Source organism: Anguilla anguilla, chromosome 3, assembly GCF_013347855.1.
Source record: "Anguilla anguilla isolate fAngAng1 chromosome 3, fAngAng1.pri, whole genome shotgun sequence".
Taxonomy (NCBI): domain Eukaryota; kingdom Metazoa; phylum Chordata; class Actinopteri; order Anguilliformes; family Anguillidae; genus Anguilla; species Anguilla anguilla.
Genome location: NC_049203.1, coordinates 22054119 through 22069663, shown reverse-complemented (window position 1 = coordinate 22069663; position 15545 = coordinate 22054119). Strand labels below are relative to the sequence as shown.

The 15545-nt window shown below is 47.3% G+C and overlaps 2 protein-coding genes across 2 annotated transcripts in view; one reads left to right on the top strand and one right to left on the bottom strand.

The window, feature by feature from the left end:
- The window catches only part of si:dkey-91i10.2 (uncharacterized protein LOC555224 homolog), a 48682-nt gene extending 39060 nt beyond the window's left edge, over positions 1 to 9622 (top strand). The window contains 4 exon segments of the mRNA XM_035408398.1: positions 1950 to 2159; positions 3551 to 4149; positions 4833 to 4978; positions 5574 to 9622. Coding sequence (XP_035264289.1) covers positions 1950 to 2159; positions 3551 to 4149; positions 4833 to 4978; positions 5574 to 6390 — 1772 coding nt within the window. The 3' untranslated portion in view covers positions 6391 to 9622.
- tsn (translin) lies at positions 9518 to 13702 on the bottom strand. Its single transcript, XM_035409806.1, has 6 exons — positions 13409 to 13702; positions 13066 to 13159; positions 12789 to 12885; positions 12289 to 12404; positions 12065 to 12144; positions 9518 to 11398 (listed from the first exon to the last, which is right to left on the bottom strand). Exons 1-6 carry the CDS (start codon positions 13472 to 13474, stop codon positions 11168 to 11170), a joined length of 684 nt encoding a protein of 227 aa, XP_035265697.1. The 5' UTR covers positions 13475 to 13702; the 3' UTR covers positions 9518 to 11167.
- Between the last annotated feature and the right edge of the window lie 1843 nt (positions 13703 to 15545).

The following is a 15545-nucleotide window of genomic DNA, read 5'->3' as shown; positions in this document are numbered from 1 at the left end:
TAGCGACAGCCTCCATCACTCTGACACCTGACGCTGCGCTGCTTCATTTCTCCTGCGTGCGGACTGCATCTGAAGTACGCTCCTGTGTGTGTGTTCTGTGGTTTCCGCTGTGACGTCCATACGTGTGCGTGTCGTGTGCGTGTCGCGTGTGTGCATGCGCATGTTGTGTGTGTGCGTGCGCATGTTGTGTGTGTGCGTGCGCATGTTGTGTGGGTCAGTTTCAGACCGACTCAGCTAAGGGCTCGTTTGTTCAGGACCTTGCGTTTGCCGCTGTGCAGATGTCGCGTTTCATGCTGATGTTGAGAGATCGCCTGGCAGTGACTGAACCTTCAGACTGTTAAAATAACGCCAGGGATGAGACCAGACTCTGTACGTGTATAGCTGTGCAAACCTGTGTAACAGCATACTTACTGGCGCACTGCTTTATTTGAGAAACGTTTTTTTAGGCACCTCGGTCTAAATCGTTTCAAAATCCTCTGCGCGTCAATTCAGGTTCTCCCCTACGATTCTGTACGTGATGTTCATCAGCTGGCAGCCCTGCGGCTGCTCTCGGTTTTAGCCTTGCTGTCCAGCGCATGAAGGACGGGCACCGGCTGCTGCTAACGCAGGTCTGTGTCCGTCTGAAACACTGAAAATAGAGAAGGGAAAAGGAGAACACGGGAAAGGTGGAAAGGGCAAGTCTGCACGCTGGCCCGTAATGCATAGCGTGTCCTAGAGAGGGAGGGTTGGGACTGCGGGAGCGTGCTCGTCTCGGCGTGTAAAGAGCGGCTCCTCCGGAAGTCGGGGCGCACGCAGGACCGTGGGGCTCAACCCGCGGACCGGACCGGAGAACGTGCTTCAGAGGAGAGCGCCTGCTTGCGCTCTCCCAAATTTCGTAGCCCGAAGGACGTAGCAGCCGCGAAATGGCCCCGCGCCCCCCCCCCCCCGACCCCCCCCCCCCCCCGTCATCTCCGTGTCTGTCTGAGCTCTACGGGCGAATAGGCGACAGCTGACATGTCACGCTTTGAAGGAGACGCTCGTTGACTGGCGGGGGGGGGGGGGGGTCACTGCAATGAGCTTGGCTTCCAAATTCAACAGGCATTCGGAAACGATGAATGAATGATATGAGGGTGAAACAAAAAATCGTGTCCAAAAATCCACAGCGCTTTTTGTTTCCATGTTAGATTCTTATATATAACATTTTTGTCATGTTTCATATGAAACATATTTTATATATGAAAATATAGATTTTGTATTACGGTATTTTGTATGTTATTTTCACCAGTTTGTTTAGTACAGTCATCAGGGACGTCATTCAAAGCTCAAATCTCACAAAGCTTTAAACTCTTTCTGTGTGTGTTGGTGGATATTTACAGATGTTCAGTGTGCAATGTTCAATGTTCATGTTCAATGGAATCTGGACCATGTCAGTGCCGACTGGCAGTTAGCTTCGTAGGACGACGTGTAATTGCCTATCGCCTCACCCAGGATACGGAAGGGTTCAGTCGGTTAGACGTTCCATTGCTGTCTGGCGACCCCCATTGGTCGATCGGGCACCTGTTGACATTGTGAGGAGCCATGGATGCCGTATCGGCAGCAGAGATTGGACACGAACACGGTCACAAATAGTTAATCAGGCATTCCAAATTAGGAGGGGAATTGAGCATGTTCAGCTGTGACATACTTTCACCTTGAAACGGTGAACCATGTATGGAATTCTGACCTTCTGAACATTGAGTGCTTTGGGTTTTTGGACATTGCCGCTCAGGTCGATTCCTGTTCCAGTTCAGTAATGGATTTCACTGTTGCCATGTCATTACATGCCTCTGAAACTAGGTAAATCTGAACCAGCGGTCCAGAAAATATTTCAAGGTTGTTGAATGCTGCGAGCCACCGTCCTTGTTCTGGTCGCGCTTGTGGGAAAGCCACTTCCTTCTACAGTGCACAGCAGTGAGTGACAGGTCTCTCTCCCTATCAGCAGCAACCCAGGGCGTGCTGCAGGCGTTCCAGCTCGGACGCGGCCTACGAGCTCGCCGACTCAGCGAAGGCCCAGCGCGAGTGCCGGCTCCGCCCCCACTTCAGCGACCCCATGCCGGCCGACACCGCCAAGCGCAAGCAGCTGGAGATGAAGATCGCAGCCGTGGCCCGACTGCACAGCCAGCACAGGGACTGGGACGGCTGTGAGTAACCTGCAGCTCCCCCGCCCCCAACAAGCCATTAAAACCTGCAGCTCCTCCCCCCTCACAGCAGAGAGCCCACAGCTCCTCCCTGCCCACAGCCATTAAACTGTGTAGCTCCTCCCCCCTCGCAGCAGAGAGCCCACAGCTCCTCCCTGCCCACAGCCATTAAACTGTGTAGCTCTTCCCCATACAGCTATTGAAACCTGCCATTCACCCCCCCCCACACAGCCTAGAATCCACAGCCATTAAAATGTGTAGATCCTCCCCCTCTAGCTCCTCCCCCCACACAGCTGAGAGCACACAGCCATTAAACTGTGTAGCCCCTCCCCCCTATAGCTCCTCCCACCACAGCCATTAAAACCTGCAGCCCCCGACCCACAGCCATTAAAACCTGCAGCCCCCGACCCACAGCCGGGAGCCTGCAACGATTAAAACGTGACTCCTCCCCCCACAGCCATTGAAACGTGCAGCTCCTGCTCCCACAGCCATTAATGCCTGTAGCTCCTCCCTCACAACCATTAGACCCTGTAGCCCCTCCCCCCCACAGCCATTGAAACGTGTAGCTCCTCCTCCCACGCCCATTAATGCCTGTAGCTCCTCCACCACAACCATTAGAACCTGTAGCCCCTCCCCCCCACAGACATTAAAACCTGAACCTGTCCACTCCTTCAGGCTTAAAGTGAGGTGCAGCAAACCCTGCAGCACTGCTGTGTTACAGTTTATCAGCATGGCACTCAGGCGCTGCTATTGACCCATTCATCACCAGCAGATCCGCTGCTGGGATTCTGCAGGTCCGCCCTTCAAGGGTTGCACTCCGCACTGCTCAATGCGACCTGCAGTTATACTGGTGCTGCAGTATAACCTGAGGACCCCAGTCCACTGCAGTGCTGTCTGTTAAAACTCTGCAGTGCACACATCAGTGTACTTCAATCAATCAGTAGATCAGTTTGTATTTGGTACCACACATTTTAAAAACAGCACATTTTCCTGAAAGAATATAAAAAAAACCCACAAACCCTCTCGTGTTGTAGGACTCTGCCAAAGGTTGGCAGAAAAAGGCTCGAGGCAGGACCTGTAAATAATGAGTGCTCTTCTTCAGGAGGGCAGTCAGTTCGCACAACAAGATGAATGTTCCAAGTCCCCCAGAGGGGCAGTCCCTCTGAGCATTCATATCATTGACATCACATCATTTGTTTTACCTCCAGCATTAGAGAATCGCCGCTCGTTACGTTTTCCTGGTTTCTAGAATGAGGTTAACAAGGCTAGATTTACTGCTTCTGAGGGCGAGCCTGGGCAGGGTGTGCTGCAGTTCAGCGGCTGCGGGTTATAAATAAGTGTCCGGGTGTGTCGTATTCAGTTTGTTTGAGCGCGTGCGTCTGCTCTCTCCACAGCCAGGGGGCGGCCTGAGCAGGGCGGGGGGGTCGTCGGTGGGGACGTGGGCGCGCGCCTGGCCGTCTCCCAGGCGACGCAGCACCGCTGGAGCAACGTGAGCAGCCTGAGCGCCGACAGCGGCGTGGTGGGCCTGATGAGCGACGAGCGGGAGGACCGCGAGGACGACGAGGAGCCGGCGCGGGCCCGCCGGAGCGCCGGCGACGTGGAGCGGGCCGACAGCGGCATCGGCCCGGGGCTGGCGCGCGGCTGGAAGAGGCCGTCGGCCTCCCTGCGGGCCCGCGAGGTCCAGCGGCCCTGCCCGGACTGCGGCCAGCGGGACGCGGGCGGCATCGGCGGCATCGGCGGCGGGATGTGCGAGCGCTGCCTGAAGCAGCGCACGGAGAGGAAGGAGGCCATCTTGGAGTTCCTGAACACGGAGACAAGCTACGGCGAGGACCTGCGCATCATCAAGGAGGAGTTCCTGTGCCCCATGCAGAGCGCCGGCCTGCTCACCCCCGACCAGCTGGCCGTCGTCTTCGGCAACGTGCAGGAGCTCATCGACGTCAACGACAAGTTCACCGAGCACCTGCAGGACAGCATCGAGCAGGCCTTCGACCAGGTGAGCCCAGCTGGTCCCTCGCACAGGAACATACACAAACACGCATCGCCACCTGCTCCTTCTTACAGGGGAAGCCCACTGATAATCCAAACCAGGGCTGCCCATCCTGTTCCTGGAGATCTACCTGCAGGATTTTTTTCCTTCTCCTAAGTCAGACTCGTACTTCCAAAGTTTAGGTTAATAGCAATTTAATGACAAAGCAAAACATAGCATTTGTTTACAGTATGGTACATACCAGGTAAAAGCAAGGCAGGTCAGTTACAAAAGCTTTTACACCCCACACCTAAAATAAAATGCTGAAATGCAGGTTCCTGTACCTGATTAGGTGGCAGGTAAACCTTACTGTAGGTTTTCATTTCAACCCTAAGTTGGCGCACCTGATTCTACTAATTAGCAGCTCAAAGGCATCTCTAGCTGAACGAGGTGTGCTCTGTTATGATTGGTGTGAAGACTTAGAGGACGGTAGATTTCCTGGAACGGGGTTGGGCAGCCCTGCTTTAGACCATCAGTGGGCTTATCTGCAGATTTGTTCTTCTTTCTTCGCAAGGTGATAAATCCTTTAAATCTCCACAGTCGTAGAAAGGTATTTCTTGTGGGTTTGAAAGCAGCGCTTTAACTGGCACGGCACAGCAGCCGCGTTTAGACGAACGCGCTGAGGACTTCTCCTCTGCTCTCACCCGCAGGGCGACGAGGACCTTCAGACCGTGTGCATCGGGGAGATCTTCCTGGAGTTTGCCAACATGCTGCCCGCCTTCCAGACCTACTGCCTCCAGCAGTCTGCCGCGGTCAACATGCTCAACACGCTGGAGAAGGAGAAGGAGCTGCTGAGGTACGGGAGCGTCCCCCCCACCCTCGCCGTTCTGCGGAGCGTGCTTCACGAGCCGCCTTCGGTCCCGGCGCCGCTAGCTTTGCCACGGCACGTCCAACATGTCTCCCCTCATGTTGTTTCTTAATGGAAGTGACAGTCAGCATCATTCATTTATGACTGAAGTGCTATTTGAGGGAGCGCAGCGGCGTATTTTTGGAGCACAGCTATCTTAGCTTACGTGACTCAGCTGCTCTGGTGATGCTCATGGTGTTCAGGGTTAGAGTTAGGTATGGTGTTCAGGTTTAGGAATGGTGTTTTGGGCTAGGTATGGTGTTCAGGGTTAGGTTTAGGAATGGTGTTCAGGGTTAAGGTTAGGAATGTTTTTTAGGGTAGGGTTAAGTGTGGTGTTCAGTGTTAAGTTTAGGAATGTTGTTTAAGGTAGGGTTAAGTATGGTGTTCAGGGTTAGTGTTAGGTATGGTGTTTCAGGGTAACAGTTAGAAGGAGTGTTCAGTTTGGAAGAAGGCCCACGTGTGTTTCATCTCTCCAGTGCTTTCTTTCCCAGAACCTTAAATAAGACTTTAAAGCGCCTCTCTTCTGCCCCTCCCTCCCATCCAGGATCTTTCTGGACGTCTCCCAGAACGACAACACCGCCCTGCGGCGCATGAACCTGCGCTCCTTCCTCATGGCGCCCCTGCAGCGGGTCACCAAGTACCCCCTGCTCCTGAGCCGCATCAGCAAGGCCACGGCCGAGTCCCACCCGGACCACGCCCGCCTGCGGGAGGCCAAGGGCCGCGTGGAGTCCCACCTGGAGCACATCAACACCAGGACCAAGCAGGAGGGCGCCACCTGGTCGCTGCGCTCCTTCCGGCGGGACAGCCGCCGGAGCCGGGAGGTGGCCAACATGGAGATGCGGGAGCTGTGCATGAGGACGGTGGGCTGGGCCCGGGAGAGCACGCGCTTCGTCATGGAGGGGCCCCTGCAGATCTCGCAGCCGGCCGACGGCCAGTGGGTGAAGAAGGGCAGCAAGGCGCTCAAGTTCCAGAACCTGCAGAGCCTGCTGATGGTGCAGGTGCAGGGGGCCGCCGAGGGCCCCCAAGAGGGCGGCGGCTCCAGGGGGCAGGAGGCCCCCCCGGAGCCCGTTCGGGACGGCGTGCTGGTGCTGATCAAGGACAAGAGCAGCGGCAAGTTTTCGGTCCTGAGGGAGCCCATCCGCCTGGGCAACTGCGTGGTGTCGGCCGACCCTGAGTGCGACGACACCTTCGAGGTGCTGGACATCCGCCGTGACGCGTTCGTCCTCCGCGCGGCTGACAAGTCCCGGACCCAGCAGTGGTTTCGCCAGATCAAGAGGTACTCCCGAGACCTGGGGCCCTGGAGGAAGAGACGCAACGCACTCCCGAACATCATGATCAGCACGGTCCAGAACCGGTCCTGAGACTGGCCCCTGAGGAACGCCTAATTCCTCCCCGTCTGAATTACATGTGTAAATAGTGCCCCTTGTCCCCATGCTAATGAACAGGACTCCTGTTGTCCTATTGGCGAGTATTACATTATCTGAACTGCAGATTCTCTTTGTGTGACAGGAGGTGGATGCTTTTGAGGACTTAATAATGCACTTTGGTTTGGTATGAAATACAAGCAAACCGTGATCTCGGCGACATCACAGACCAAAAGGACTGGGTTGGGAACTTTACCGGCCTCTGATTGTAAAAACTGTTCGCTACTAAGGAAGTGTTTTCGGTTCTTAACGGCCAGATTTCTGTGTTGACGAGCATGATTGAAAATTCTTGAGAGTAAAACAAAAAAGAACGAACTTCACAACAATGTTAAGGAAAAAAATGCACAAATGCAGAGTGTAGATACCTTAGAGAACTTTGAGGACTGAGACTCCTTTTTTTGTTGTCTGATCGTGGTTAGTCCACTGCCCTTCTATTTTTGGCCCCCCTCTTCAACAGCACTGAAGCTCTCTTTGACAGAGAACAGAAGGAAATGTCAGGTGGACCCGGAGTTCAGCTTCCTTTTATCACAATGCTAAAAGCTGGTTTCAGAGCAGCAATAATCACTGGCAGTTTGATGCGGCTCACGTTCTGTTTGTCATGCCAGGTTTTATAACTTAAGTGCTAAAGGGATCAAGCGATCTGATCTGGTCTCATTAACATCGACATTGATCACGGTGACCAACGTGAGCTTAAATGTGACGAGCTGACTTTTGGGAATTATTGAGGAAAACAGTCAAGATTGATATGAAAACAGAGGGGGGTTTAGTCCTTAACACTGATCCAGCTTTGCGTTCTGTGCCAGTCCATCGTAAGTTCAGGCAGTTATGTGAGTCGGGTGGGTTTCATCACAGTAGGAGGGGTGAGATTGAAGACATTTTTTCCTGTTTCACTGGACAGTGAACCGTACAGTGACAAGGACGGAACGTTCTCCTCTTCCAAGTCTTCCTCTGTCACTGTGAGTGCCTTGGGATTTTATTTTTCTCTCTTCAGAGAACAGACAGACCCATCCACCTTCCTCTCTAGCTCTGTCTTTAGACCATTAAGTCATGGCTGCAGGCCGTTCCTGTGATTGAATGTCCGGGTGGGTAGTTCAATAAATATTAACAGGCAATATTTCATATTGTGTGTCGGGCTGCTAAAAATAGTTTGTCTCTCTTCTACTGAAGCTAGATGTTTGTGGAACTTTTCAACTGTCCTGTGTTACAGTCTTTTTTTATTTCAAGGAGTTTCCTTTGTGTTTGAAGCACTTTAAAGCAAAGTTACCAACTTCTTTACATCGTGGAACTGTTTTAAAGACTCACTCCAGTAGAAGTTGCCCTGCCCCAACTGTAACTAGGGTTGCCAGATGCCTGGTTTTTGACCAAGCTGTCTGCTTTTCAAATTATTTGTACAGATCTGGTTTGTGGTCCCGACCAGACAATAAAATGTCTGGTCTGAGTAATAATTTGAAAAAATTGACCGTTAATTTGTAATGAATTTGCATGTCAACCACCCCCTAGTCCATGATCCATTTCGATGGCTACCTAGCCTCCCCCTCGGCCCCAGGGTTTGCAAAAGGTTTCCAATAGTCTGTCCATTGTTCCAACAGCTCTCCATCATGTTTGCAAATAAGCTTCCAGCTGTGCATGTTGTCTGGTTTTGACAATTTGTATATCTGGCAACCCTAACTGTAACCCAACCTGCCCTAAACAGTTTATTCTGCTTTTCCTATCAGAAATGGAAATTGGATTTTCAGGAGCATGGAGTGGCTGATTTGATATTTTTCTCCATTTGGGCATCATGAACAGAAATGAATAACCAGTACTGAACCCATGTGGGCTGTTTTTTTCCATGTAAATCAATGTAGGGCCTTCTAGCCATAAGGAAGATCAGCCACCAATCAGGACTCACATGACTCCCAAAGCACTGTTATCTGCTTTCATGGCCTTTAACAGACAAAATTTTAACATTCACTGGAGTGGGTCATTACGGACAACATTTTCCCATCAAACTTGTGTTCCGCTTTCAAATGCTTTACCTGTCCCTGCCATTTTCCTTCAGAAATAATGGTGCTATGAGAGTAGTTATTCCAGCTAGTGATCGTTATCAGGTCAGGCAATACTTAACGAACAAGCGAAGCTCCCTGTGGATGTGTTTCCTGTGGAAGCAGGTTCTCATAGAAGCACAGGGACGCAGCTGGCTTTAAACAAGGAAATCACTGTGTTTTTAAGACTGTGTGAAGGTAATGGGTCAAGGCCTCTGTACGTTTTACTGAGTGTAGCACCTCCTGCTGGATTTAGCCAGTACTGTTAGAATTCTTTATGCTTCCTGCGGACTGAGGGGTAATTAAGTATGGGACGTGCGTCATTGCATTTCCACGTAGAACCCAGAGGAGCTCCACCAAACAAAGAGTACACTGAAATAGAGGGAAGAATGCCAACATACATGGATACACATCCATACTTCCTGGATTCATTCGTTTCTAGGAGGTACACCCAGGCGCTTATCTGCAATTGGCTTTGTTCTATTTGTCGTTACCAATATATTGAGACTGGTGAAGAGCTCCATTGTGGCTTCTATGCGAAGTGACAACGTCAAGGTCCGTATTTCATTACCTCGTATTACTCTAACAGAGGACATTAATGTGGGAATTTCTGGAAACACCTAATCTGAAAGGACCCTTACAATTTAAACCACCAGACTGTCAAAACTTTTTTTCTGTATTCTGAAGTATATTGATTCATATTTATTTCCTTTGTGTGAGATGTTAAATATGTATAAAAAATGAAAATGTAAAGGATTAATCTCGTCAGAGCCTTCATGCACTTTCAGTTCTTTGTGAAAGCTCTCGCTCGATTGGTCTGGCCCTGAACAATGTCCTTGGGGAAGGTCACCCAACATACCCATCTCAAATGTTGTCTGGTTGTTGTCCTATTTAACACAGGCTGTAGTTGCAGCTGTACTCCATCAAAGAATGTAATATGAATTTGCCAAATAATTTGTTTCAAAAAAGAAAAAAAAACAAACTGGACTTTTTTTGTTGTAATGACATTGGCTTTAGGTATCATTCAGTAATTCAATAGGTTTAACAATATTTATTTATTGGTTTCATTCAAACATGACTGGTCGTAATAAACTAGTCCAAACCACAAGTACACGTTATTGCTGACAACAAAGGTAAAAAAAAAATGATGCACAAAAGAAACCATTACATCATTTCCTGTGACTGTTATACTACATAGAACGGCGGTCATGTCTAAAGCCCTTTGTTTCTGAAAATTGCACACAGATGAAATAAGAAGATTCAGTTGTTTTTCTAGGAGGAGGAAATGGCTTTATCAGCAGTTTTAGAAATTGACAGTGCGTGTTCCTTTGAAAGGACCGAGAACTCAACAATGCACAGGTCCACAATTCAGAAATGTTTCATACAATTCTGTAAAAACCGGAAGGATAACTGATGAAACTCACACTGGCACAGAATCTTAAGGAAATAAAATCAACAGCATTTCTTATGGCTCTCTCTTCACTTTAACAATGTTCTCCTGTACAGCTTAGAATGGAATGACTGACAGACATTCACTGTGATCCCAGCCACAGCTACAGCAGGACCACACAAGACACACGCCAGGTCCTGTATAATGATGTGAACAGACTGCTAAAACTTTAAACTGAAAATAACTGAAGAAAGAAAAGTAACCCGTGATGGTGGGTATGGACTGTGTCCCGCTGCAGAGGTACGTTCCTTCTTTGGCTCTCTTCTCTCTCGGTTATCGGACCAGTCGTCAGCGAGGTAATGAGTGAACAAAACGATCAGTCAAACTGATAGATGAACACAAACATTGCATCTCACTTCAGGTATTCTTTTCCAGGCTCCTGTTTTAAAAACAATAAATGTCATCTGCAGGGAAAAAGGGAATGACTGTTGCTTATTTCATATGTTCACACTGCAGGACCATCACTGATGTTTTGATGTGGGACAATGGAAATCTACATTCTACACAATGGAGCTAGCTGAAGTGGGCATTATAAAACTAGGAAAAATGAACAGAAAAAAATCTTCGCCTTCTCTTCGAAAAAGACTTGATAACCGATAGCTCAACACAACCCTGTTGCATTCGTTTAAAGCGTTTCTCACAAAAACATTCTGAAATAATGCAGGTTGACTTTGGCAGAACAACACAAGACATGCCCGTTCTTACGTTTCAAAGAAGCATTACTGGCGTTACAATCATTCCTAAACCTGTAAGGTGTGTTCATCTAAACATAGGTGGACAAACTTGTGGATGTGACACAGAAGGGCTTTAGCAAAGCTCCACTGAAGCTCACCAAGCACAGAGTCCACAAACATGCATGTCCACTGCGAAACCGAAACTGCAACTAGCAAGAGGATGGGCCAGAATCCTGGAGCGACTGAATGGCATGAAGCCCCTTAGGGCGAGCGGCTATACAACAGGCGTTTCACCAGTTTGACAGATATAATACAAACCTCACTAGGTTCAACAACGAGAGCGGCGGCGAAAGAAAAGGGTAACTGGGCGTTTGAAGCGAAATACAAGTGAAGACACTGCAGAGTCCAGCAGCGGTGTGAAAAGGACGCCCGAAACGCGGGTCTTCGGCGGCGGTTTCCCCGAACGCGGCGCGGGCCACGCCCCTCCTGTGGCGCGTCTCGTCCGGGCAGGCGGGCCGGTCATCCGCCGCCCCAGTCTCGACGGGGGCCCCCGCCTCTTCCCGTCCTTACTTGTCCCCGGCCGTCTCGGGGTCCTTGGTCAGGCCTCGGATGGACAGGTCGTAGACCACCTCCTCGATCTTCTTGACGTCGTACTTGAGGCCGTCGTAGCGCTTGCGGAGCGGGTCGTTCTTCAGGTTGAGCAGCCGGAAGCCCGAGTCCAGCTCGTTGATGAAGCGGGAGATGCGCAGGGGCCGGCCGTAGTCCCCGGACGTCACGCTGTTCACCGCCAGTCTGGACTGGGGGGGAGGGAGGGAGGGAGAGAGAGAGAGGCGTTAAGCGCCACTTCGCTGCAGCACAGAGAGCGCGCGTTTGCCGCACGTTCTGCAGACACACACAGGTCAAGCTCCAGTTTTGACCCGGGCGTGACTCACACAGATTACCCTTTAAAACAAAATTATAATACAGTTCGTTTAAACAGCTGGATATTTACCGTTTTACATTACAACACATAAAAATTGCAACTGCAAAGTGTGTAATGCTGCGTTTCAGCAACGTAGTAAAGCATGGGATAAAGCAACCGCAGAGTATACTATGGACACACAGATCACTCCTTTAACTTACTAATGTAGGGAGACTCAAAATGACAGTTCAAACCGCTGTTGCTCCAAACACCTCTGGCTTCAGCATCCAACAAGACAGAACTGTTACAGGCACAAGGTACTGATGCTGCAAGATTTACCTACAGGAAAATATGCTCCAGGCATCTGAGGTATTATTAAGCACATTTATTTAAGATTAAGAAAAAGGAGATGGCATTTCAATAGAATTTGAGGATCCAGAGGTAAGTCTGATAAGCATTAAGCAACCCCATATAACACTACAGAAGGAGGAAGCTATACTGGACTTTTTAAAGTTGGACCAGTAGCCCAGTGTTTAAAAGTGAAAGGCGGAAAACCACTTACCAGCTCACTGGCCATGATCAGAACCCCAGCCAGGTAATCTTCAATGTCCAGGTGAAAACCTTTCTCTCTGTCCACTTCAACTACGGTGGAGTTAGGGAAAAGAACCAAACTTAAGTCATTCGTATGTATAATGCTGCCCCCTGGAGTAACGGGCACAAACTACATGATCCGAGCACAAAATATCCACACGAAAAAGTCATACACTGGACGTAGCGCATACATACTGCCAAGTATCTGAGCCACTTCCTCCCGCGTCACCAAGGATTCACTTTCCAGGTAGACCACGAAAGCCGCCAGGAAAGTCACCCGCTGCAGGACAAACCTCCAATGCTCGTGAAATCTGGAAGAGGTGCCGTACAAGTTAACAAGATCACAAGTTAATTTCTGAGACTTGCCGCAGTAATCAATACAGAAAAACTTACGCAAAATACTAACGAGAGAAGTGCGAACCTGGATTCACACATACTGAGAGAACTTTCTTTAACCGGACCACTCGAGTCATGTTTATGCTGGCTATTTCAAGTAAAATAATGTCGTCTCTTCAAAGGTTTAATAGTTTGTTAATACACAAAGGCATACAATAAAATCCTTAAAAAACAACCCCTCCCTGAAAAACTCAATCGAAAAGACCACAAACGGTTAATGAGATCCCAGACTGAAGAGAATAATACTAGTCTTTTTTTACTGCTGTACTAGAGAAATGACCAAATCAGAATATACCAACCTGTAGTACTGGTCGACTGGGAACTTAGTCTTCAGATCTCCAATGTGATTTCTCACTGTGGAGAACAATTCCCGCGCCCGCAAGCATTTACTAGGAACTGACCAGAAGAGTAAATGGTTAGCGAGCAGGCGATGAGAAAAGAGCGCTGAATGATAATGTAATCATAATCAGTACCACCCTTATATTTGAGAGCATGCGATGAGAAACTAGCATCGATAGAAATGAGTTCTAAATCGGAAAATACAATACGCGTTCTACATGCGTATGAAACACTTACTGTCTTTAAAGCCTGATGGTTGATGAACACTTTGAAGCACAGTCAAAATCTCTCTTGCAGTCTGCTCCAAGACTTGGACGACTTTTCTTATGTCCTGAAACAGAATATCGTACGTTACTGAATTCGTTTGATACAGCTTGGTACGTGCACCACTGTATGCAGCTAGCGAACAGTTATGCACTTGTTCTAAGATAAGTTTCTATTTAACTTCAATTAATTAGGAAGTGAGTTTTATTCTGAGCCGTAACTCGGTCTTCATGAAGCTCGAGATATTTAATTTATTTGCCTTAATGGCGCCTAATTACTTGCAAACTAACCAGCTTAGCTAGCTATAATTATTTACCTCTCTGATGTCTTGATCTGCACTTAAGAAACCTTGAATGTTGCTGAACATATCTGTGACAGACATCTTTCCGACGTTACTGTGGACAGCTAGCTAGCATATAACAATTTTTTAAAAATATGTCAAACCGATCGTCAGTTCTTTGCATGAAAAAAGACCAAATCAGCCTAGCTCGGAAATACTCCTGTTCGATGGGTAAGCTATCTGTTAGCTAGCGTTAGCTAACAAAGATATCTGTCAGCGTGCTCCAGCTCAGGGTCTTTCCTTGGTGCGTCGCTTGTAGTTGATGTCATCATTCAAACACCGCGCAGACTGTTTGCGTTTGAAGCGTAAAATATATTAATGCTTTCAGTCGTTATTTTCTCGGTGGAGACATACATAATTCCATGTACATTTGACGACGTTAGCATGGCTTTGTTGAAATATAGACAGTGAAACGAGAGAATAAATATCGACACAAATCAGGCTTTATGTAGGTTACAATAGGCATGTATATGTACCATAGACATGCAGGTAGGTGGCGAGCCTTCAGCTACCTCGGCTTGTTTTTTTAAATTTATTTTTTAAATTATTTATGTAATTCACAACATACAGCAATAAGGTACACGAACAACTCACAGTACATAACATCACATTATATACAACTGAGCATATCTGATATTACCTATCTTGTATAAAAGAGAGAAAGAAAAAGAAAAAAGATACATTAAATAAAATATTAGAAAGAAGAGAAAAAGAAAACAAAAATACATTCCAAAGGTACATTCCAATTGTCTCAGGGAAGGAAGTCTAGTACAATAATTGTATTATGTAATCTTCTTGCAGATTTTGTTTTGATTAATGACATGGTTTTGAAATATATGTTGAGCTAATTTAGGAAGACAATAGAAAGGGGTTTAGTTTTCATATATTTGGCCTTGTGTATAAAATATTTAGCCAATAATAAAATTGTATTTACAAACAAATCATCCTCTTTTTTCAGTCCAAATGTTTTCTTTGGGAAGGATCAAAATCCCATTGGTTTCGGTTTTTAACCAGTTCACCAAGTCCATTCAAAAAGGTTGAGCCTACACAAAATGAACCTGAAAAAAATAACTCTTCTGTAGTTTCTATTTCACACTGACAGAAGGTACATGCATTACGTTCAAAATTAAAATGACATTGCTAAATTTTAGCCACGGTATATATGTCCTTCAGAATTTTAGAATGAACTTCCTTAACTTTAGGCAGAATTGAGTAAGACAGATATTTGGTCCATAAGTGCTTCTTCGCTGATACGGAAAATATCTCTGAAAAGGAGCACCCTTTGACTTGTAATGGGAAGAGATCTGCAGTTATACACCCCTGAATAAATGTATTGGTGTTATCAGTATCAAATGCATTGCAGTTGATGGTATAGATAATGTGAAATTAGGATGTGTGATTATATTCTTAACCATGTTAATTGTACTTGTAGGTATAGCATTCGTTCCTTTATAAAATTGAGCTGGGAGGCAAGCAATATCATATCTGTTACAAAAGCTATCATAAGGCAGTGTTTCTCTTTTTTTTATCAAGTAAATGTACTGCAGACCATGTATTTCTTTCCCCACCACTCATTTATGAAAAGTGATGAGTGCCAACCTAATCTTGTGAAGCCCTGGAAGGAAGCCTGTACTATGCATGTCTAGTGCTACAATCTATGTTTGAGTGCAAAACATTAAAACAGCAATTGAAACGAATGGAGAATATCAGACTTTTGAAGGCAAAATTTAACTCCCCGATGGTATTTTGACACTTGATTTATGATCATTACGTTTCACATGAAAAGCAGATTGTAAAAATATGCAATATGTAATAAAATATGTACATTTTGATGAATATTTCCCCAAGAATTCTGGACCAAAACAACCATCGTTTCAAACTGCTCCACATAACAAAATTTATGATCACATAAATTTGAACAATGGGGTCAATTGCAGTGTGCTTAGCTGATGCTGAAACCTCAAGTTTAAAACTCTAGACCGCAGAACTGCATGTAAAATGGAATGGCCTATTCCTAATCTACAGCTGTGGCTAGCTGTTCCAATCGTTACACAGTTCTGTGGTCCAGAGGTTTAACCCTGAGGTCCACAATCCAGCTCAGTACATTGCAACT

Bases quoted from the DNA above. Each gene is read 5' to 3' on its own strand.
- tsn (XM_035409806.1), bottom strand. From the start codon at position 13,474: ATGTCTGTCACAGATATGTTCAGCAACATTCAAGGTTTCTTAAGTGCA. The intron at 12,405-12,788 runs GTTGGTATATTC...CACCTCTTCCAG, and splicing joins CCAGTCGACCAGTACTACAG to ATTTCACGAGCATTGGAGGT. The intron at 12,145-12,288 runs GTATGTATGCGC...ACTCCACCGTAG, and splicing joins AGTGGCTCAGATACTTGGCA to TTGAAGTGGACAGAGAGAAA.